The 24,972-nt window shown below is 34.5% G+C and overlaps 1 protein-coding gene across 1 annotated transcript in view; it reads left to right on the forward strand.

The window, feature by feature from the left end:
• The window catches only part of heph (polypyrimidine tract-binding protein 1 heph), a 422,821-nt gene that overhangs the window by 263,387 nt on the left and 134,462 nt on the right, over positions 1 to 24,972 (forward strand). The window contains exon 7 of the mRNA XM_017609147.1: positions 21,509 to 21,777. Coding sequence (XP_017464636.1) covers positions 21,509 to 21,777 — 269 coding nt within the window. The remainder of the gene's footprint in view (positions 1 to 21,508; positions 21,778 to 24,972) is intronic.

The raw sequence follows: 24,972 nt of genomic DNA on the forward strand, positions 1-24,972 counted from the left end.
TAATCGTTATCGAGCCGATGACGTAGTTAGAGAACTACATTAGACTTCGATTCGAGAACAATTTGAGAAACATCGCAAATTCAAATAAATGTAAATAAACAATATTCCAAATGAATGAATCATAAATTATTTTTAAGTTAAAATAATTCATTATTATTTTATTGCAAATACATTTCAAACACATTTTACAATAAAAGCGTTTTATTTAATAAAGCAAAACAGCAGTTTGAAATTCACATTCGAATCCCATTAGATATCAACATTAGAATTCGATTGGAGAAATAATATTTTCTCGAGTCGAGAACTATGTCCTATTTTTGTTGAGATCGCTATGAATCTCGATAGTTTTTCGTTTGAGATTGGAGTATGTGGCTAGTTTTCCAATCATTCTCTAATCGATAACTAACATATTAGACTGCATCACCAAAAAAAAAATATTGAAGATTTAAGTGAGCTGGACCGATTTTAAAATACTTCCAAAAATGGAGTTTTTTATGAATAAAAATAGTTTCTTAAAGAATTTTTTGAAAAAAGTCTCCTCAGATGAGAAAACAGATTAAGCTTAAAAAACCCATAAAAATATTTAAAAATCTTTTCAACGGTATCGTAAGAATGAGATTTTTGATGCTGTTTATTTAGTTTTTTTTTCAAAGATTGATTTACGAAAAACTTGAGTAAGTGGGCTAAAACTATTCTGATTTAGACACTGTTTTTATTTCTGTGCGAAAAAGTCATTCGAGTCTCTTTTTTCAAACACCAACACATCTTAATTCAACTTTAAATGACCTTCTTTCGTCCTACCTTTCCCTTTCATCCTTTGATTGAGTTTATTAGCAAATAAATAAAAAGAGAGAAAATACCTTTCCAATGACACCTCTTAAGTCTAAATCGGAAGAGTTTGGGTTCAGTTATTCAAGTTTTTCCTATACCAATCTTTGAAAAAAGTTAAACAACTGTATCAAAAATATCATCATTATGATTCCGTTCAATTTTTTTAAACATATTTATACAAATTTTTTAAGCTTAAACCGTTTTGTCATTTGAGGGAGTTTTTTCAAAAAAAAATCTTTAAGAAACTATTTTTATTCATAAAAAACTCCATTTTTGGAGGTATTTTCAACTTGGTCCAGCTCACTTAAATCTTAATATTTTTCCGAAATATTTTGGTGGGCGTCTAAAAATATAATAGATTTTATAATTCCAATGGAAAAATAGTACTGATTTCTTTTGTATGGGGAGTGATGCAGTCTAATGTACATACATACACATAGCAGCAATTAATTTAATTTAAAGAAATGTCGTGTCGTCCATTTCCGCTGTAGCATATGTAGTGCATATTTTTAACTTCTTCTGCCCAGACGACATCTATCTCTAGAGTTTTTCTAACTGTATCTCTTTGATATGATACCTACGACGAGGTTGATATCTAGATTAGGTTTGCCATAAATACCTTTGCTATATTTATAGTATGGTGGTCTGGACATACAACATTGCAAGTTGATAAAAACGTTGTAAACTGAAACCAAAATTGTATTTCAGCAATTGCTGCATAAATCCCAAAACTCAAACAATGTAAACATTAAAATTCAGTTTCAAATAAACAAGTTAAATATTATTGCGCTTCGAAATCTTCCAAATCAAATCCCCTCCCGCCATACACTTTGATGAAAATTTTCTTGTTGTTATTATTTCGTCTTTTTAAAAGCATTTTTGATGTTGTTTTGAAATCTAGCGACGTAAAATAATTGAATTAATATTTTCTAGAAAATGCAAATAATACACTGTGCGACGGAAAGAAGAGCGGTGAATGTTCAAATAAATCGCTGTAGCAAAATAGCATAAGTGTACGGTTCCTCATTCAAAACTATGGTCCGCATTGTTATAGTTTTTCTCGTACAGATTCGCGCTGACAGTAATGCATAATTGTGTGGATACTTTAATTATTTTTAAAATTTGTATTGTGTGACGTATGTATTTTCTGGGGCGCTATACATATATTATTTATGCTGTTTTAATTAGTTTTTTCTGATGTTCGTACATGATCAGAAAGCTAGTTTCCATTTAACTTCTTCACAAGTCGAGCGACAAATTTTATGATACGAATTCCTAAGATAAATTTCGTGAAGTTTATAAAAGAAGAAAAGTTCCTAGAACGTATTGGTTCCGCAATTTCAAACTCGTGTGAATTAGATCCGAGCGAAGATGGGGATGAGATAATAATGACGAAGAAATCACTGATCGGGAGAATAATCAAGAATAGTTTGTTATGCAAAAGGTGAAGAAAAAATTTGCATAGAGGACCCATCAACTGGTCGGATAAGTGCCCATAATAGTCTTTGACAAATTGATTATAAAAAATATATAGATGCATAATTCGTTTTATATGGAGGTCTAGCCAGGCATATGTACGTACATATATTGCACTGGGTATAAGCCTGAGGAGAAGCTCGGCCAACCACTAACATATGTGTAAGCGCCAATCTATTATAAGCCTGAGGGCTAAACTTATTCTGCTGAGTGGTAGTGAAAATAAAATGTTTAAATCCATTTAAACGTAAAGCAGGTTCGTTCTCTGAATATATTATATATATGTATTTATGAATATAAAAATTTTATCAGTTTAGTTTTTTATTTGCGGCAAAATTTGCATTGTGCAGTATACCAAAAGACATTATACTAACAAATTTTAAGAATGTGCCACATTGAATATTTTAACGCATTTCACCTTGTTGCAATTGCATTTAAAGATTTATTTTCACGTATTGACATTCATCAATTGCGCATAAAAGTATGCTGTATCAGGCAAATTAAAACACCTACGAGAGTGAGAGTTAATTAATAATAATATTCTTTAGACATTCACGCGGACAATTGATCCATATGTACATACATACATACAATAAACAATAATAGTCCATTTACAGTTATTACTACTCTCACTCATACATGCATGCATACTTACTTATGCTTACAACTCATCCCCTTTCGCCGCAAGTTACAGTTTCATTTCCGACAACGGCTTCCGGGTCGAGCTCTTACATAATTTGCATCCGATAATGAAGCATACCCACACATGCAAAAAGATATACATACATACGTAAATATATATACATACATACACCCTGCAGAAAATGGGGCTGGTTGGTAGCTAACTTTTAACTACCCAACAGTCGGCTATATGTAAATTTTTAATTCCTTATTTTCTTCGTTCGCAACTAACTACTTTTCTATAGCGATGGCCGCAAAAGATAACCCTGCATTAGGTGTTACGTAACTTGTATTTGGACATAAATATAAGTAATAAAAAAATACTTTTTTAATTTTTTGCATATTTATTTATTAAATTTATTTAACATTAAATATTTATTTATCAGAATAAATATTCTGATGTATATGGTCCCCTTTTCGAATTCCGTCACCAAAGTTTGTTATTTTTACCATTTCATATATATTTTTTTTGGTGCAGGGCATGCATATTTGTATGTATGTATACTGCTGCGTCCATTGTACTGCATTGCACACTTTCAATGTGAGCGTTTAAGCAGTTATTATTATTAAATAACAATCATACGCACCGTTGCACGAAAGAATGGGAAAATATTGTAATTTATTAATGAGTAGATGAAGTGGATGCCAAACGACGAAGAAGAGGCGCGTTGAAGTGCAAGGAAGTGGTGGAGAAAGGGCATCCAGCCAGTTCACGATATATGCGACATTGTGCGAACGTAATATGTAGCCAATAACTAACAGCGACAAGTACAACAGTTTTACATATCGCACCTTAAATAAAAAACTGTCATAACTCAAAATTTTCCATAACTTATTTTCCCATAAAAGAGTTTACAGACGTATTTCTAACGACCGCACATAATTTCTCCTTCTTCATCTGGAAAAATACTAATATTTAATATTGTTTAGTTTTGCTTGCGTCGTTTGCGCTGCATCAACAGTTGGTTTTTACCTCTCCTGAACATTTGGGATTTGTTGAGTTGTGACTGTTTTTGATTTAGGGTGCGATGCGTACAAATGCCTGGCGTCAGAACAGAACATCTCCGGCAGTTCGCTATCTGCATTTTGTTGTAGGAAAGCATAAATTTGTGTATGCGTATACATACGTATGTATGTATGTATGTGTCTGTGTGCTTTTCAATTAATCGATTATGCGGCATGGCAGCACGAATAAACAGATACATAATTGTTTTCTTTTCCCTTCACTTTCTCCTCGCGCTGGTCCTTGTTTCATTACAAATTGAAAAGTTTACAAAATGTAATTGAGTAGTAACAGGCGCATCTTGTGGACAGCAGCGTTATGAAACAGCTGCTAATGTGCTCGTACGAATACTGCAGCAAAAGCAACAACAGCAAGCGGAATGCAGAGATACAAATTTACCTTTAGTGTAGGGCATTAATGATAATTTTTAGAATCGATTTGTGAAATATCGATAAAAACAACGATAGTTCATTATTTATCTTTAACGCAGCACATTATAATAACACTGGAGACGCCAAAATTACACAAAAAAACGTCGAGAATCGTAAATTTAATTTTGCGTCGCAGTTGGCGGATCTGTATTCCGTTTTTTCTAGATCAAATAAACCTTTTTACGGTTTTTTCATTTTAAGTTTGCATTTCGAATTAAAGAAAGATCAAACTTTAACATGGAAAATAACACTCATACGCCATGTACCAGTATGTATGTCCTAGTACGGCCGTGTGCGACATGGCGTATGAGTAACATTATTTCCTGTTCTATTTCATAAAAAAAATATTGCACTTTTTTGACTACTTAAAACTTGTTTATTTATGCATACATAGATTTTCATCGTTAAAAGCTTTTTTGACAAAGGAACAGGACAAATGAAAATATGTACACACTTTTAATATTTTTTCCTTGTCAATGTTTTAATTTTTTTCTCATAAAAATTTAAATATCTTGGGAAAATGATCTTATCTAGAAAACGGTATAGAGTTCCATAATCGACGACTCAAAATTAAGCTTACGTGGTTCGGCGTTTTTGTGTCATTAAACTTGAGATTTTCGCTGCAGTGTAAGGACCAAACTCTTTGTTCAAGTAGGAAATTAGTTTTTGTAGTTTTTCATTTACGGCCGCTTTGTTCCCTGGTCCGGCCAGCATCTAAGTTGTACAAAGACCATACAATATTTTATTTAATAATCAGACTCGTTGCGTAAGTCGTAAATTAGACCAAATTGTACGACTCGTCAACATTGACATTGCCTACTGTCGTGCAGAAATAAGTAAACGACGAAACACGTCGAAAACTGTTCAGTGCTGCCCAGTTTTTTCCGTTTTAATACACCAGTCGACACGACACTCGCAATGAGGCTTAATATATACATATCGCACGTTAAATAATATAGAGACGTAATTCAAAATTTACGTTTTTGGAGATTTCAACATACAATTAATAAGCTTGATAAGGAGAATATGCTCAGCGTAACAGATGACTAAACATCTCAAAAATGGCGAGGATATGTGTCTTCCCGTATGTCCTTTGGTATACCAATTGTATGAACTGAACCAACTTTGCATTTTCCCACAAAATTTAAATTTTGAAATAGTTCTGTATGTTATTAAAAGTGGGATATATGGTTTAATTCTTTATTTAATTCTTTAGTTCTTCTCCACTGTTACGCGTTTTCATAACCTCTTTTCGTCGTCTGAATACGAAATGTATTTAGTTATAAAGTCGCTTGAACTTGCAGTTTCGGTTTACATTTTCATGGAAACACCCATATTTGTCCAATGGGGCCATAGTAAAAAATTTGGTTTCAGTAACATCATGAATTGATTTTTATACCCGAGCGCACTTGTGCACAAGGGTATATTAATTTTGTTCACATAACGGTTGTTTGTAACAGCCAAATCGAATCGAGATAGATATAGACAAATGTATACATAAATGATCAGGATGAAAAAAGAAATCGATTAAGCCATGTCTGTCTGTCCGTCTGTCCGTGTACACGATAACTCGAGCAAAAATTTAGATATCTCAACAAAATTTGGTATGCAGGTTTCCCTTAATCCAAGGTAGGTTGGTATTGAAAATGGGCGAAATCGGACTGTAACCACGCCCACTTCTTATATAACGGTAATTTCCAGAAATACGAAAACTGCGATATTTTAGTAACTACTGAAGATAATTCACTCAAAATTGATATTTACAATAATTTTTAGACGAAAAATAAGAATATTATAAATTTTTGGAAAATGGGCGTAGCCACGCCCACTTATGGTTACATGTGTATATCTTGGTAACCGCTGCACCAATTTCTTCCAAACTTGGCACAGTTGTTGGCCTTGGCACAGCATAAAAAATCGCCGAAACTTTTTAAAATCGGACAATAACCACGCCCACATCCCATATAACGGTAATTTAGAGAAATACAAAATCTTCGATAAATCAGTAAATATTGAAGCTAATTTATTCAAAATTGATGCTTGCAACAATTCTTTACCAAGAAATACGTTTATGGTAAAATTTTGGAAAATGGGCGGGGCAATGCCCACTTATGATCACATATATGTATATCGGTAACCGTTCTACCAATTTCTACCAAACTCGGTGTGGTTATTGTGCTTGCCACATGAAAGCAAAGAGTTGAAAATTATTGAAATCGGACTAAAATTACGGCCGCTTTTCAAATAACGGTAAATTTCAGAAATGCTTGAAACTTGAATATTTCGAAATTGAAGGACGCTAATTTACTCAAAATTGATACACCCCGGCTTACCATCTAGCGGTAGGAATGGGAAGGTGAAAAAACATATATTTAATGTTTGCGCCGGGTATTTAATGTTCGGCTCCGCCCGAACTTAGACTTTCTTACTTGTTTACATAAAAACTGTGCAGTGAGGCCTATGCGGATATCCTTTATGTAAATAAGTTACCCTTTTCTAGAAATTCGGGAATGAATTTTGTGCACATAGATTGTTCCATACGACACAATGTGGGTCGGCGTAAAAGTGTAGTTACCTCCATTTGTGTTATAACATCAACATTTTCTTAACCGCTCCAGTATATTGATGGAATCTGCGTAGACACAAATAAATGTGTACATACGTCGATGCACAAATATGTATCGATATCCCGATTGAAAGAAATCGCAGCAAAAGTTTCATCTTCAGAGCGAGATGTGTTTGATGATGTGTGGGGAGGTAAACGATAACTTATAAATGCAATGAATCGAAGCCAAAGGCTGGACAAGCATCCTTTTATAAATATGTATGGCTGAATATGTGCACATACATATTGTTCAGCAGGGCATCGTTTTGTTCTCCATATGCTAAAGTTAATTAATGATGACAATTTAAATTCATATCGCCAATGCGTGCTACTTGTGTACGTGCGTATTCCCTTTTGTATTGAAAATTTATTGGCAGATTATTGGACATATGCACGTTATTAAATAAATAAATATTGAATATAAATATATGTACAGCAAACAAGCTTTTGTTGTATACAATTCACAGCAACCCTTTACGGAAATCAAGTGCATCGCAAATGGCAATTTGCATCACCGAGTTAACCGCTCCCTGCCAATCAGGGTGATGGCGCTATTTGTTGACGAATATGATAGTCCTTCTAGGTGGCCCTTATGCGGGTGATTCCTTATTATTGATTACTGTTTATAATTAAAGTATTTAATCGTAATTATTTGAGTAAACATGGAATCGTTGAGAGAGTTTCCGCGTAATTTTCGAAATTATTCAAGCGATTGGCTATACCGTACCAATTGTCTAAAAAATATGAGTGGCTTAGTTTTATTTTTCGAATCTTTATTTCGGAAAATCGAAATTCATCCATAAAATAACGCTAAATCTGTGTTAAATTTCAGTAAGCTTATTTTAGTTGGCTTTAATGGAACGTGATTTAACCTAAATTAATTTAATATACTTAACTTTAATTTTATTTACTTACAATGCATTTTTTATTTTATTTTACTTTGCTCTTTATTTGATTTGATGTAAATTTTATTTCATTTTGATGTCAGCAACACTTTTTTATTGCCATGTAATACAAATCACAGCTCCAAATACATATTTTCAAATAAATGAGATGTCATTTCTCAGATTTCGAACCCTTGACCAAATGAATCTGTTTTGCAATTGCTATTCTATGTGAATGCTGTCTTTCAGCAACTTTCGTACTCGGTCATCGATGCAGGTTGCACTCGTTTTATCGGAAATTACACTTTTTCATTAGCTCTAGACGGAAATGAATCTGAAACGAAATTACTCTCAGCAAAAAAGAGCGAAATATGCAATGCTTATGGTTTACCTTTAGCTCTTTTTTAATGTCATCATGTAGCTAAAGAGAGCTTGCTTTTTTATTTTCACCCATTTTTTAGTTCCATATTTTGTTAAAAAAATTTTGATAACACAATATACTTATGTAGCTTCGGAAAAACTTAGTTTCCCAACTGATAGTTCTTAACCTTGATATTTTAAATACTAACTTCGCTTCCTTACAGTAAGGCCAGCGTTGATGGTCACAAAATACCAATCAAAGTCGTAGAATTGACAGTGAGAAATTACCATAGTTGCCTACATACATTCTTACATTCCAGCAAACACATACATATGCACATACATATGTTTCAGTGGCTGAGATTATGTATATGTAAATATGTATGTACGAAGAGTGAAAACATAAATTCCTCACGGATATCCCTGACTCTACTATTTTTTTCTGTTTTTGTTGATTTTGTGTTGTCAGTTTATTCAGTGATATGAATTTTTGTGGCCTTCCCCTTACAGCGTTGCTTCAACTCAACCATTCTCCTGCAGGAATTGGTCCACATATTTCAGAATAAAGAAACAAAAAGGTGACACCTCCGTGGTGGTCCCATACTAATTTGGTTTAGATCCGATCATTGGATCATGAAGAAATTAACTGCACTCATAAAATTTTATATGTATGTATATACGCCTAAGCTACTAAACTGCGCCTGCCGATGACAGATAGCCACTTTAAAATTTAATCCAGTCTAGCTGTTTTTCCTTTCCCGGTTAGATAAGAAAAGTGTTATCTTTTAACCTTCCTTTTTTACCTTCCTTTTATTAGCACGGGATGTAACTATGTAATATTGATGCGCCTAAAAGATGCAGCGATTTCTATTCTCAAGTTACATACCTGATGACAGTATGAATGGCTATTATAATAGGGAGGTTTTAGTTTTTAAACTATAATTTCATTTCTTACCATAAATGCAATTAAAAGACGGGCACATAAAGTAGATAGGTCAAGTGGCAGCGATAACTTTAATATTGCTACTCGTGTAATTGGTACTTACATACATACATAGCAATTTGTATGCAGTTTTGAGCGATGATAGTTAATTGGAAATGAGACTTATATATGAACGCTGTATTAGCCGCAAAAGCTTGTATGTATTATAAAAAAATTACTTTTCAAACCAACGCCTTCTCTCTTCTGTAAATACAGTTTAATAAATTACATTTCCTGAGGGTGTTAAACGAGTGTAAATCGCATGAAAATCATTATTTTCAATTAAAAATTGTAGAAAAAAATAACTGTAGAGCGAATATAGTAGACGAGAGCGCTTAAGGTGATTTTAGTTCGTTGCAGAAAGTGGGTCACGCAGATAAAGTCGATGTAAAGTGATGCCATGCCGCATGCATACAGATGCCTTCACTTTATTTCATTTATGCATACAAGTATGTACTTACACGTACATATGCATTTTTTTACTTTTTTCAATCACATATGTATCTAGCGCAACTAACTTACGTATGTACATTCAAACAACATTTCGCACGTTTAATAATATAGTGATGTAACTCAAAATTTACGTTTTTAGAGATTTCCTCATACAATTAACAAGCTTGATAAGTAAAACATGTTCAGCTTAACAGATGCCTAAACTTCCCAAAGATGGCGAAGGTATGGGTCTTTTCAACTGTCGTTTTGTATACCAACTGTATAAATTGATCAAACTTTGATTGGGTTTGCCCACAAAATTTAAATACTTCTGTATATTATTACACGTGCGATTTATGTGGAAGCGTAATAAAATGGAGCAGACAACCTTCTCAGTTAAGGGCTTAACTGCTGTTGTATTTTTGCTCACAAATAAAAGATACATTCGTCCTCTTCTGGCTACAAATAAGTTTAGTTTTATATTTAGAAAAAGTTTGGTTAAGTAAAATTTGGCTCAGATAATCAACTGAAATTATTTTTGAGTCAATTATAGATGTAAGCTCACCTTCACAAAAGAGAAATCACCACGGTGAAGCGATAACGACCCAATAAACAAAGTTCATATGCTATATGCATAGTAAGCCAGATGCTTGAAAAATGTACACTCCAAATATTCAAACTCATTTAGATTCAACCAAAGTGATCCCTTATACGGGACAAAAGTCGCCAAGTGTACCAGGAAAAAAATTGTATGGCTGCATTTTGTTCGAACTCCACCACGTTTTTGCTATGGTTATTTGTAACCAGTGTGTAAAAGAAGTTTTTTCTACCGCGATTTTTTGTCGAGTTATACGAGTTTATGTAAACCTCCAAATTTCAGCCCTTTTTTAGAGTCACAAGCTTTCTTAAAATTATTTTCTCATATCACACTTATGATAGAGAATCAAAAATTAGAACTTCTTCCATTTTTTTTTGGGGACCCTATAATTGTTTTCTAAATTTTTTTTTCCAAAAAATTAGTTGCATTTTTTATTTCGTAGCTTATTTTCTAAGCTTTGCAACGATATATGTATAGCTTGTATTGGGCGTGGCAAAATGACACAAGTTTTTCACAATAAAACGCACTCAGGTCCGCCTTGCACTTTTGTCGGCAATAACACAAGTTTACAAAAATGACAAAAATTTCCTACTAGCGGCATTTTTATATGCATTCCAATGTAAAATTTTCCGCTGAATCCAAGTATGAAATTAAAATGTAAGATAGTAGATCAATTTTTGAGATATAGCCAAATTTAGGGATTTGGGATCTGAAAAAAGTGCACTCACTTAATTACAATTTTTTAGATATTGTTGGCCAGTCTCGACACCTTTGAATGAATTTTTATAAATAATTCTTCGCTAAATCCGAATACTGAATCGGAGTACAAGAAATTGTGACAGTTTTTGAGATAGAGTAAAATTTTGGGTTTTCACTTGCAATTTTCGCTGGACGTAGTAGGCCAATCTCAAATTTATTTCTGTATTAGTAAAGCCTATTAAATTCTCTGTCATATGCGTCAATAAGATTATCCAACTGGATAAGCAATATAGGAGCTTCGATGTAGGCAGCACCGACGATGGCATTGCAGTTTTCGAATGAGTACCTGCAACCCAAGCGATCCGAAGGACGCAGGTTCGAGTCCCCAAAAATTTGTGCTTGTTTTTTTTAATTCGCATAATTAATTTATTTACAAACTCAATATATAATATTTAAAAATTCTAATTATTTTCGTTGCGCGTTTTTAGCAAGAGTTTCTTACCTGCGAAAAAAGTATTTAACAACTTTTTATTTCCTTCCTGAGCGAGCTACAGCAAAGTTTAGAAATATTTATTATATATCTTTCCTGTTCATGAAAAAAATAGTATTATAAATTTGGTCCGATGTTTATAAGCAGCACAAGAAGAAGAGATAGAACCTGGCAGGGATGAAAAGTAGGTACAATGGTACCTTTTTCCGACATGTGCTGAATTAGAGGTACATTCGGTACAATCACATAATTTTAGGTACAATCATCTTTTGACCATCTTTAGGCATGGGAGGAGCTCCGCTTTCATTTTGAAAAATAGAAAATTCTTAAGAAAGGTGTTCAAACGGAAGAAATTGACAAAATCATATTCTGTATTCACTTAAACAATTTACATTGCAATTAGAAAAGCCACTAAGAAAAATCAACAATTTACTTACACTGTTGAAGTACTGAATTTAATTCTGCTTGCAACTGGTAGAGAGGGGGTTAGAAGAAAAGGGAAGAGCATACATGCGTATGTACCGTAAAGTTCTAACAAGTACCTTGCCTTGATTTCGACATTTTCGTTGTTTCCCATTTAAAGAACCAAAAACTTGAATTCAACAGAGTTAAAGTGCGAAAAAGCAAATAAAAAACACAACAGAGAACGAACAAGAATTGCTTTAAAGTACTTGAATCATGTAAATCGGGTGTTAGCTAACCTCAAATTCATAATTATTGTTATATTTTTTGTATTCATAATTTTAACCAATTTCTTTCATAAAATGTCATTGCACCTCAGACCGACTAACTCCCCTCTCGAATGATAGTGTGAAATCTACAAACGCTCTACCTTTGCACAAAAGCTAAATTTCCCCGCATATAAAAACATTGGTAACTTTTCTATTAGTTTTATTCGCTTATACAGTCCTGTGTCTAGAATTTCTTAAAATTTCGCATTTTCTGTAGTTGAGACAATAGCTATTTGACCCATATTCGCTATTTGATTTCTGGAAATATATTTCAAATTCTCTCGATTTTTATCCAGCTTCTCAAAATGTGTTTTTTGTCTTTTTCGCCAATATTCTTCAGTTGTCAAAATAAGGCAAAAACATTGCTTTTCCGATTTTCTCTAGATTAGATATAAGCCCAGTTAAGAAGCAAAAAAAAAACAATCAGTCCAGCGCCTTCGTCTTGACCTGGAGGCTGGGGCGGAGCCACACCCGGTAAAATTAAACGTATAATACGTTATATTATTAAGATCACATTCAAGTTGAAACGGTATTGGAATTGAAACTGAATTTAATTATTAAATCAGTGGAACCCTCCTACATGCAGTTAAGAAATAAAGTTTCTTCAAAGCAATTTTGATTTATATTCACACTGAAGTAATTTATTTAACCTATTGCTTATATTGAATCTAACTTTGTAACAAAAATATTTTCTGCAAAATATTTTCAAACCACAACCTCTTCCGCCTGACATCCATATCAGGATATAAATTTAAATTTTCTGCCTTTATTTAACCCGAACTTGCTTTTTGAAACAGGTGGCAACCCTTCTACATACAATTAAGAAATAAAGCCTTTCCAAAACCATTTCGATGGATACTCATACTGATTTAACTTAAAAATAATTTGAGTTAAATTTTTTTATCAGGTGGCAACCCTTTTTGTAAAAATAAGCAGTTATTGCACATACATAGGCCGAGCCCTTTAATTTGATACCTTATTTTGTAAAGTCGAACGAACGGTACAGATCTGATAAGACGAAAATATGTTCGCGTATTATGCATTCATATGTACATACTTTGTTACATACATGCATAAGCCGTCATCGATTCGCCAACAGTTAGCGAGTGGCGAAATGAACGAACTCAATGAGGTACAACCAAACTTGCTATCGTCTATCCGTGCTAGCTAACTTTGTTGTTGCTTTCACATGCAAAATTTTTCGTTAAGCGACCGGAACTCAAACATAGCAAGCAGCGAAGTGGCGAATCGATGACGGCTATAGATTATTAGAAGAAAAACAGATTCACATTAACTGCGATTAACATATTTACGTATGTATGTATTTACATACTGCGACATCTGTTACTCAAAAGCCGAAGTACCTACACACACATTCTTTTTGCCTCTTTCTCTCACTTCCAACGCATGCACGTGATGCAAAATTATGACGTAGTGCTTTTATATGGAAAATCATTTATGCCCATATATTTGAACCAAATAAACATATCTAGAAGATATCAACCAATACTTCCCAAACCTTCAATTTTTGATTAAAGCAAACAAAAACAAAATCATTCGAGCGGTTTTCGAGCATTTTGGTAATAAAAAAGAAATTACTAAATTTTTCATAAATCTTTTGCCTTAAAATCCTCAATATTTGTTGAATTTATATAAGGTTTGTAAACGATAATATTTAAGTTGCTCCAGAGGACCTATGAAAGTTATATCTGTAAATCATAAGTTGCTAGAGCACTTTAAAGGCTCAAAATTGATCCCAAAAATAAGCCAATATTTACCGTTGTTTCTGCTGTAGAAACCGAATTGGTTACTTACAAAAATGAATCTGTCGATAGGTTTAGAATTTAGTCAAGCTTAGTTGATTAAGCCATGCTGGCTAGTCCCTCAGTGCTAGAGATATTTGAGTGAAATTTGGTAAACGGTAGTATTCTTATAACTAGGGCTGATGATACCCGGGTACGCGGGTAATATACATATGTTGATGCCGGTTAAACGTAAAACACCCGGGTAACGCGACATAAAGCTTCTTGTATGATCTTTTAGGTGAGGATAAATATTCTATCAGTGAGAATTTTTATTAATACATTTTTTATGTCTTGAATGTACACCTATGTATAAGTGGATATAAATACATACATGCATGTGTACATATGAATGTATGTGCGTATATTTTAAAGAATAGTAAATATTAATTTTTTAAAACAGGGACCGAGAACAAAATGTATGATCGAAACTAAATGTCGTTCTCGTAGTTTTGTTACCAAGAACGCGTCAAAACCAAAACGAGAATGAGAACAAAACTGACGAGAACGTTCTCATTGGGAATTGGGAACTTTGTGGGACGTTCCCAGAAAGAACAAAATGCGAACAATACTTTCAAAAAATTCTAAGGAACTTTCACTCGAAGAAAAATTTGGGAGCTAAAGTCACAGGAACTTTCTTACAGAGAACGAAAAAGGAACAAATCTTCTCTGAACTATCTCATAGCGTTCCATGACTTTGAAATGTTTGAATATTAAAGTTAATAAAAAAAAACTGAAAGATAATTATGCAAATAAAGTTAGCGAAAGACTCAAGACACGAACTTTTCTTTCACAGAAAATGAAAAATTGTCCCATAATGATAAACGATCTGGAAGTTGACAATTCCAGCTCTCCTCTGGCTTAGAATTAACATATGTGGTTCTCACTCCTTTTCCTCCGAACACGCAGACGACCCTGTCATTCTTAACGTTAAGTTTTCAAAACTTTCGTGCTCGCCCTGCTCTCTAGCAGGACGTTCCCCAGACTTTTATTCTTTTATTATTTGTATTTTATTTTTCGCTTTGTGTATTTCGGCTCACCCTGGTGTTGATTTTGTAAAGTAGTTACTTATTATCATTAATAGTACCTACATGGCGTATGAGTAACACTCTTACCTAGCAGAGTTGTGAAAAATGCATTAATTTTTTAATGCATTAATGGTATTTAAAGCAATAATGTTAATGTAAAAATTAATGCATTAATTTATGAAATTTAATGCAAATGAATATTTCAATGCATTAATTCTGAAAAATGTAATGCTAATGAAATTTTTTTTTTCATTAAATTATCCAAGCTCGTTTGCATTATTAAAAACCATTAAATTTTTTTTTCTAGTAAAATATATGTAAATAACCTCTTTTGGAAGGACTTGGAATAATTACTAATAGTTTTTTTGAGCTTCATTATATTATGTGTATTTGTAGAAAAATTCTTCTAAACATTGTTAGATGTTTTATGAAAATGAAAGCCAATGTGCGTGCAACGCAGAGTGCTTTTATAGATTTGTATGTCGATTGTTGATGCCAAAAACGGACAGATAGCCAGTTTAGCAGTGCATGCACACGACTGAAGACCTACTCTGATCTAAATCAATCAATAAACCGTTTTTTAGTTCCATTTGACAATGTGATTTTACGTATTTGACGACAAATGCCATTGAACTTGACATAGTGAAAACCAGCCTTAACATCCGTCACTATCCTTTTTGACCTTAAAATTCTACCCTCAACGTCAGCAAAGAGTTTTTACTTTCAAAATAAAATTAGTTAATGGGTTTTTAATGCTTGTTGTAATTTTAATGCAATATATTATTGCAATAGCATTCATTTAAACATTTTAATGTTAATACAAAAAAAAAATCATTAGCATTATTTCTTCGGAATTAATTCGAAATTATCTCTGGAAGTGTTCATGGTAGAGCTATGGAAAAGTTGGTATGGAGATATACTAAATCAATCGCATACTCATGTAGAAAAATGGAAGCTATTGGAAAAGGGGGCGTGGCACCTCCCATACAAACCGAATTTTTATACTGCATATCTCTGAAAGTATTCTTGGTATAGTACTGGAACTTCGTATGAAATCAAGCCCATACTCATGGAGAAAATTGGGGCTATTTGAAAAGGGGACGCGGGGTCTACAAACGTGCCGATTTTTAGCTATCTTTGAACGTATTTATAATTCTTCTCTAGTTGTGTTTGTGAGTGAAATCCTCCTAAATGCAACCATTATTTTTTGTGTGTGTAGGTGGGTCTCTGGATGGTTTAGTTCTACAATTTAATCCGCCAGTTGGCGCTGTAGTTGAGTTATTACTAAAAATCTTATTTATGATCCGATATTTTAAATATGCGTTGGTAATGGTAAGAGCGATACTATTGCAAAAACGTGCTGCCGATTGGCGCTGGAGGCGAGTTATTACTAAAAACAGCCAAGCGAAAAAACTTTTGAGTATATCGAACTCTCCTGTGTTACGATTGGCCCAATGCGTTCAAGCTTTTAAGGTATTTCGTCTGAAATAAATATATGTATATTACATTTCTGTAGAACAATGATTCGCACCCATTTTGAAATTGCCACCAACTATACTGTAAAGCTTCTAGGACATTCACTATAGAACCGGGTCATTGTAACCGCCAGAGAGTGAAGAGGAAAACCGTTGGAGAGTTTCAAGAACTTCTTCACGGTTGTAACACCTTCCATAGGTTATCTAAAGCGGCAAATGACCACCAAACCATAATCTTAGCAGATAAATGTGCCAATGAAAATCGTAAACGTGATTTGTTCGTGAAAATGTTGGACCAAAAAGTTTCAATCAAAAAATAAAAATTTTGGGCGGGACTAAGTTCGCCGGGTCTGCTAGTACTTTATCAAAACGAAATTATTATTATTATTTTTTTAGCTCCCTACAACTTAATATTTCTACAATCGTAAAATTATAGCTACTACCTTTAGATACGAATATACATATATTATAATATTTCCCCATATGGTATGGAAGAGTCTATAGATTTCGTTTGCGGTATATAATCGTAAATGCGCTTAATTTTTACTTCTCCACATTTTGTCGGGTACCCGGGTACACGGATAATTACCATATTTCCCGGGTACCCGGATAGTACAATACCCTGGTACGGCAGCTTTGCAATGAGCTGGGATTTATTCAGGGATGCATTCATGCAGAGGTCCACTGTGGTTTGTAAGCTGTAGCTTACTACCATGCCAAAAACTACTCCGGGAGTGGAGTGGGAGAGATGCTTACAGCATCGTGTGATAGCCAAGCTGGGGTTAGCATAGACCATGGCTGAAATTGTCAGCGACTTATCACTTCACTAAATTTCGCGAAGAGAGATTTGAGAATTGCATAAAAAATGCATACCCAATTAAGAACGAACGGATTACTTTTAAACTCAAGTGCGTGTGTTTGTTCGCTGCACTTGGTTTATGCGGGAAATGCATAAGTCGCTTAAACACTATTAATCCAATAGACAGAGCAATAATTTAATTGAACATGTATGCGTCACAAACTTATCTCCGTCATCATATATGCCTGGGAAACATACATATTTCATGTGAAAATCCGTTAGTCCAAGAACTTCATCAAACTCTTAGTGAAACTTTTAAGCCGTATAATACCGATGCGTAAATGGTCTTAAGGTATCAGATTAGCTTATGCCCTGTTTATACTTCAGAGTGAAAAGTAAAATATATAATTTAAAATGTAAAAAAATTAAAAATTTAAAACGCTAGCGCAAATCAGAAACTTCTGGCGACAGCTGCAGACGTTACCACATATTCCCAACGATTAAAACCATTGTCCTTTCGGCACCTGACTGGGTTGGTGTGAGGCCTGCCGCAGGCTTTCCGGAGGACTTACGTTTTTCTATATTTTTTTGTGTAAATTTTTTTAAATTTTGTTACTGTTATTTTTCACACTATTGTTTGTTTCCTTTGCCACTTTAGCGCCCATTACATTAACTTTGCCTGCATTTGAGCGCTTGCACAACACATACCGGTATGAATGTGTATGAGTCGACATTTCTGTTGTCTTTGTGTCTGTGGCTGGGAAAATAAGCCGCAACAACAGCTTTTATTTAGGCTTGTAGTATTAACACGTTCACATTCACATTTTCTGGCAACAGCAGCAAACACTTGCTTAGGTGTCCATGGGTTGCGAAAAAATAAATACGAAGTAGTTATTTAATCTCGTTACCAATATTTAACAAATGCATTGCCACTCGTTGATATTTTCCGGAAATGTCATAAAAAAGTGCATTTGGAGTTAGTGCAAGTTGTTGAAATTTCCCCCCGCAAATCCGAGTCGGTCGAGAATTTCAGTCACACTCTTGGTATTGTGATTCTACTTCCGGAACAATTTCGTGCTAATTGAAATTTTTTCTGATATGAAGTTGGCTATTTCTAATCGAGTTTGCCATCTTTTGAATCCGAAACAGAGACAATAAATTGTCCACTCGGACTCACACTCCTTCAAAGATTGAAAACTGTCTATACATACAATTGTAGGTTAAATAATATAATTGAAAAAAATTTACTTGTATTCATTATTAATGTATCTTTTTTCCCTGGAAATTCTAGTTGCTATGCCTAGTTCCTGGCAACACCCTATACAATGAAAATGCCTGTGGAGAGGTAAATTAATACGTGTGTGCACTATTGGCGTTTTGTCTACGAATACTTATTCATATTTACATATATACAACCTATCGGTTTATACCCAGTTTCTCGTAAATAGAGTGTAACCTTTCAACTTAATCCAGCGACAATACACCTGTTCGTTCGCTTATACGCCCTACTTCTCCGGAACTGGTCAGCTCATTGAGTGACTGTATGTCTGACTGACTAACGGACCACTTGACTAGTTGACTGGCTGTCGAGTGACTGGCCATTCACACCGTGCCACCATTGCCCGCTGCGAAAGTTCACGCCAGTACAGTGGTCTCGTTGCATGAGAATGCTGCAATGTCTTGTTAATGTCGTTTTTGTGCTTTTAGTTCGCATTGTTATAGCTGTTTGTTAGTCTTGTTGTGCTGTTGTGCTGTTGTCGGCATTGTTAGTATTTTTGCATAAATAAATTCTTGCAGCGTGGTACAAATAGCAGCGGATTAAAGTCTTTACCCCAGTGAGTGTTACATCCTCGTACACACACATAAGCGTACTCGCACACAAGCAAAATGTGTAGGATCCCTGCAGTAAAATTTAGAGACAGTCTGACAAAGCGCTAGTTCCGAACTACATATCTCTGAACTGGTGCAAAAGGAATGCAGAGCGGGACAGTTGAAACTTGCGGTGTAAATGTGCAAATGCTCACTGCTGGTACAATACGAAAGTAGCTCAGCGAGAAGACCTCCGACTCAACCATCGTTGGTCGCGAGTTCAAATCGCGGTGGAGGCAGTTGTGAGTTTTTAAATTTAATGAATTTAAATTGTTGCGTGCAGCTTACAATATTTTTTTTTTTTAATAAAATGTGTCACAAAAACGGAATCTTTAAAAGAAAAGAAAAAACGAAAAAAATCCAAAAATCGAATCGCAAAAACGTTTTGTTATACAAAAAAAAAATGGAACCAGTTAAAAACCGGTTGCAAAGTAATGCACTGGGCGACAATTGCCACCGCCAATGACATCGCCGTGCAAAACTGGACAGTTGAAAGCATTGCTTGGGTATTGAGCTAGAACTGGTACTGTCGGCAAAAGGTCTAGTTCTACGCTAGTTCTAGGCTAGTCAGATTTTCTGCAGGGATGTGCTCGTGTTCTGTGATATTCTTCCTCTTGTCGTCACTTACGGCACCTATACACTTACGCGTCTACGTACTTCTTCTCTTTCGCTCTGCTACCCTTCATTTTTGGGCATCTATTTTTGCAGCTGTTTGCCGCATAACATTTGTGATGTGCAACATTTCAAGGATTTCCTTTCTGACGTCTGAAGTAGCTTAAATTTTTATAAGCATAAAGTATTTCTTGTGCCATGAGCTACCATCTGTCTACTGCACAACGTGACACCCAATCTAGCTAGCTAGCTAGCTTGCCACTCATGCGCCTTCCTTAAGTGCAGGAGCTTAAAAGTGCTGTAAACTCGGAACTACTTGCCAAGCTCCTCATTGTGTTGCGTAGGGAATTTAGTCGTAAAATGTGTGGCATTTACCACTGCATTTGCGGCACATCGCCACAACCGTTGCTCAGTCACCTACTGCACGAAAGTATGCACATACATACATATGTAAATTCTTTGAGTGAGTGTAGCGCGTGGATGGAGCGTTCGGTATTTTTATATGCCACCAGAGATCTGGCAAAAGCATGAATGTCATTTTTCGGTATGGGACGAAGGTATGAAAGGGTTTATTGCTCACATTAAATGAGTATTGTGTGGTGTTGCAAATACTACTATGTAAAGCTTAATTACCCTTATCTAAATAAAGCGTTAATTAGCTTCAGGTAAAAAAATATTTTTAAGTATACTATATATGTAACTGCATATAAAAATGCCGAAATGGCAAGTTGGTATTCTCTTAGGTATGTCGGAGAAGCCAAAAAGTTGTCTCGCTTGCATCAGAAACGATTTTACAGCTGTTTTAAAACATCAATAATTATCCTATGTTCAAATAATACTTATCGTTCATTGCATAAAGATTAATTTATGTCTTTGCCATTTCTTTCAATTTACTCTTTCATTACTATTAACAAAGGCAATTTAAAATATATTTTTGGATTGTTCTATGTATTTAAATGCCTTCTGCAAACTCCGTAATAACGACATAACTCAAATTATAAAAATTTTCAGTAGAGCCAATTAAAATTTTCGTATTACATATGTGCAGTGATTCTATAGTGAACATTTTTAAGCTTTCAAAGATTTAGTAAGGTTCAGTCTGGAAAAGTTATTTTATTTAAACAATAAGGAAGATATGTACGCTTATGGATTAAGTTAACATGTAGAGTAATCTAACAATTTCTTACGATAAATTAAGTCAAAAATAGTTGAACTTCATGGGTTGCAGACTATAAGTCGGTTAGTCTAGACTTAACTTAACTTACGGAAGAAATCTTCAATGATTACTAAACACGTTAATTTAGCCAGAAGGGAAAATTTATTGTTTTTGTATTTTCCTTTTCAGCTGATTGTCACTTTGCTGCCTATATTTAAGCTACATCAAAATATTTCTGAACAAAAATATTTTGTGTTGGTCATTATATTAGGTTGCGTTACGTAAATTAAGTCTAGAGTAATTGAGACTTTAGATTTTCTGACAATTGCGTCCTCTATAGGATTGGTAACAATTAGATATAAGTCGATTTTCCACAGAGAAATATAGTTATTTTGTAACCCAATCCTCTATATATTTTAAATGCAAGAACTATTGAGTTATGTCGTTATTTGAGAATACCATCGATATGTACTTGCCTGTTTTATTTTATATCTCTCAATTATTTCATAACTTATTTATTTGAATTTCAAATAATAACACCATTTTACATTTTCTTTTTTGTAGGCAAACCGTCAAAAGTCATCCACTTGCGTAACATTCCAAATGAATCCAGCGAATCAGATGTCATCTCATTAGGTGTACCGTTTGGTCGAGTTACAAATGTGCTCGTCCTTAAGGGCAAAAATCAAGCTTTTCTCGAAATGGCCGATGAAGTATCCGCGACATCGATGGTCTCGTGTTACACTGTCACCCCTCCTCATATGCGCGGACGCATGGTTTACGTGCAGTTCTCCAATCATCGCGAATTGAAGACAGATCAGAGTCACAACAATGTGAGTTTCAAATATAGCTATTTGTGACTTTTTTTATCATGAACTTAAATTGCGCGAACAAAGCTTTTTGTTTGACTTTTGTAGTAATATGTAGTTACGTTGTAAGTTCGTGTACATACTCCCCAAATGTGAAATGGAGATTGTTTTAATAAAACGATTGAATTTCTCATTTGCGAAGTTGCACCAGTTGTTCATCCTGAGTGAGAACAAATTCCTCTGCCCTTGGTTCTTCCACCGTATTCCTTGGCGCCCGGCTTTCGTTGTCCGCCTGGTTGCCGAACCGAAGGATCTTTTCACTGGAGCTTTGTCGTCCATGCGTACAACATGCCCGAACCAGCGCAATCGTTGCAGTTTTATGCTTTTATGTCCATGCCGTTAAAACGCTTGTACAGTTTGTCTTTCCATCGTCTTCGGTACCACTCGACCACGCGATCAGGGATATAGATCTTGCATAGGATAGCTCTCTCTCGAAAGCCCCCAAAACCTTCTGGTCTTTGTTCGAAATCGTTATGTTCTATATAAAAGAGCAGATATGAGTACATCTGTATATCAATATCAAGTCGTACAGTGGTTGTGCATTCCTAGGCATAAGGCTTAAAGCCTATTGGAATATTTATATGCATAAAAATACATACGGGGTATTCACGATCCGGTGCATATGGTCTAACATGGTGCATAGATAGCATAAATAGCATGATTGTTGTTGTTTCATGTATTCAAACAACAACAAAATTAGCCAATCATGCTATCTATGCACCATGCTAGACAGTATGCACCGGATTGTAAATATCCATATAGTTACCAGAAAGATACATTTCTAGACATACGCAGGCTTTAATATTTTGCGACGTAGTTTCTGATAAACATACATATGTATGTACGTATGAATGCATATGTACATACCTACCAGCAGCTGTAATTAGTTGGAAAAAATATCTGTACATAAATATACATTTGTACATACAATAACAATTACGTAGATAATTCGAATGGAAATTCACACGCACAAAATGGACGCTCATTGCAGTCATTAATTTTAAATATTCTCATTTATAGAAAATATGGATAGACGTGTAACATATATCTGGTATACAGTTTGTCTGGTTAAAGTCATTTAAAGACCCGCATCCCTGCGCACTGCTATTGGGTGCGCATCCACAAACTACCACAGAAGGTGGTTAACCCGACACTTTTTAATTAATCACAATTTGTAACAAATTATACCCAAAGTATGCTTTAAATCACGGACAGCAAACGAACCCAGTTCACTGCTGGCAAAGACATTGAAAGCATACCCAATCAACATTTTTATTAAATCAAACTGTTGGTCACTATCGATACAGCAGACTATTTTTTTCTTTCGCTTTTAAGCTTTAATGCCCACTCAGTAGCTTATTTCTGCAGATCAGTCACAAAATGATTAAACACAAAATAATATTATCAAAAAATGTTCACTCAAGTTAATAAATTAAATGTTCAATTCACTCATAACAGCGACCGCGTGGTCGAGGACCCATTTTGCGATTGATAGACTTCCACATTTTTGCTTAGTTGACACAGATGAACGGAACGAAGTGCTAAACAATTATTTCTCAAACCGTTCTGAAGTTGATAAACAATATTTGAGAAAAATTTTAGTTTCAAATGATAAACAATGCTGAAAATCAAATTGAGATAAAGATTTCCTTAATCGTTTGAAAATGTTTGTTCTAGTGTTTGTTGGGTATGTAAATGCCAGTGCACACACCTGTGTACTACATATGAATGTGTACAGATATAAAGAATCGTTTATCCACATTTAAAACGGCATTTGTGGCCGTTATTTCGACTTTAACCCTGGTAGTACTGCCCTCATTTACAACTTAAACCCTCACGTATTGCTGCATACACCTTCACGCACACATGTAACCCTAAGTGTATGTGCCTTTGTGCGCCTACATATAATTTCGTGCGAAAGTAAGTGATTAATTTTGTTGTTTGGAGACTGCTTTGTTGTCTGTCACCTGCCAACGTTTTTCATGAAAAGGTCAAAGGAGACTGTTTAAGCTAGTAAAAGGGTGCAAATGTGCGTTTGTCAGCGTTCGGAATATGCCAGTAAGTCAGTCATGCAGACGTTTTCTGTCTGTTGCTCCAGCCTGTCACTGAGTGCGTCAATTGGGCATCCTACATAAGTCAAGTAGACAGCTATGTCTTGTTTTGTTACTCCACCCCAATCCTCCGCAACCCCAACACATTTACAATAAATGAAGATTTAGTTGCCGTGACAAGGTAAGAAAACTACAATCTGTTACATTTCACTGATTACCGACAACATATCTTAAACACTCGCGATATATGTAGATATAGTGCATGCCTCTGGCTACATAAATATACCTTGGAAATGTTGAGATTAAGTAAGTTTGACATACGTACATAATATTTAGTATTTGTTTTATAAAAGTGCAGTTCAAAATTTGTACAAAAGTTATAAAAATTTCCACCATAATTTCAATCTTTTTATTCAGAATATTAAGAAAAATGGTCGATATGCAGTTTTGTAGCCCAAATTACGGTTGATTTTCGAGAATTTTGCCTGTCGCATTTGCCTTCATCTAACGAATAAACGCAATTTATTATTTTAGGTGTGTATATTCACCGATCCTATCCCATATAAGCTAAAGGTGATTTCAATTTTTAAAAGCTTTTATTTAATTTGCACTTTATGTATGTATGTAAGCATGTTTGTTTGGGCCAAATCTTGCAATCGATTTTTAACCAACTTCCCGATCAGCTAGATACTTCAATTTTTAAACCTAGTTTAGAACCCGATGGCATGCCATATGGAAGACGAATTAATCCGGCGATCTATTTGAGAACCCCGTATATAGTATGATTTAGCTTACATTTGGAATATAATATATATTATATTTCTTAGATGAAAAGGACTAACTCCACGCAAAATTTCGTCGATAGGTGGCACAGGAGTTGCGATAGTTGGAAAACTCATATGGTAGGATTTGGTTCATATTTGTATTCAAAATATTTTTTTTTACTATTCACTTAATTCAATTTGATTTTCCTCGAAGAATAAAAACAAGCAGATCGGTTTGCGTTGGACACAGCATACTTTGCCAATCGCTGAAAAAAGATCGTGTCGATTGGCAAAAAGAAATGTTCAAGACGTGTGAATATGAACACGAAACTGAACCACGATGG

This window comes from Rhagoletis zephyria, unplaced genomic scaffold (genome assembly GCF_001687245.7).
Source record: "Rhagoletis zephyria isolate East Lansing unplaced genomic scaffold, Rhagoletis_zephyria_1.1 Rzeph_scaffold_00008, whole genome shotgun sequence".
Taxonomy (NCBI): domain Eukaryota; kingdom Metazoa; phylum Arthropoda; class Insecta; order Diptera; family Tephritidae; genus Rhagoletis; species Rhagoletis zephyria.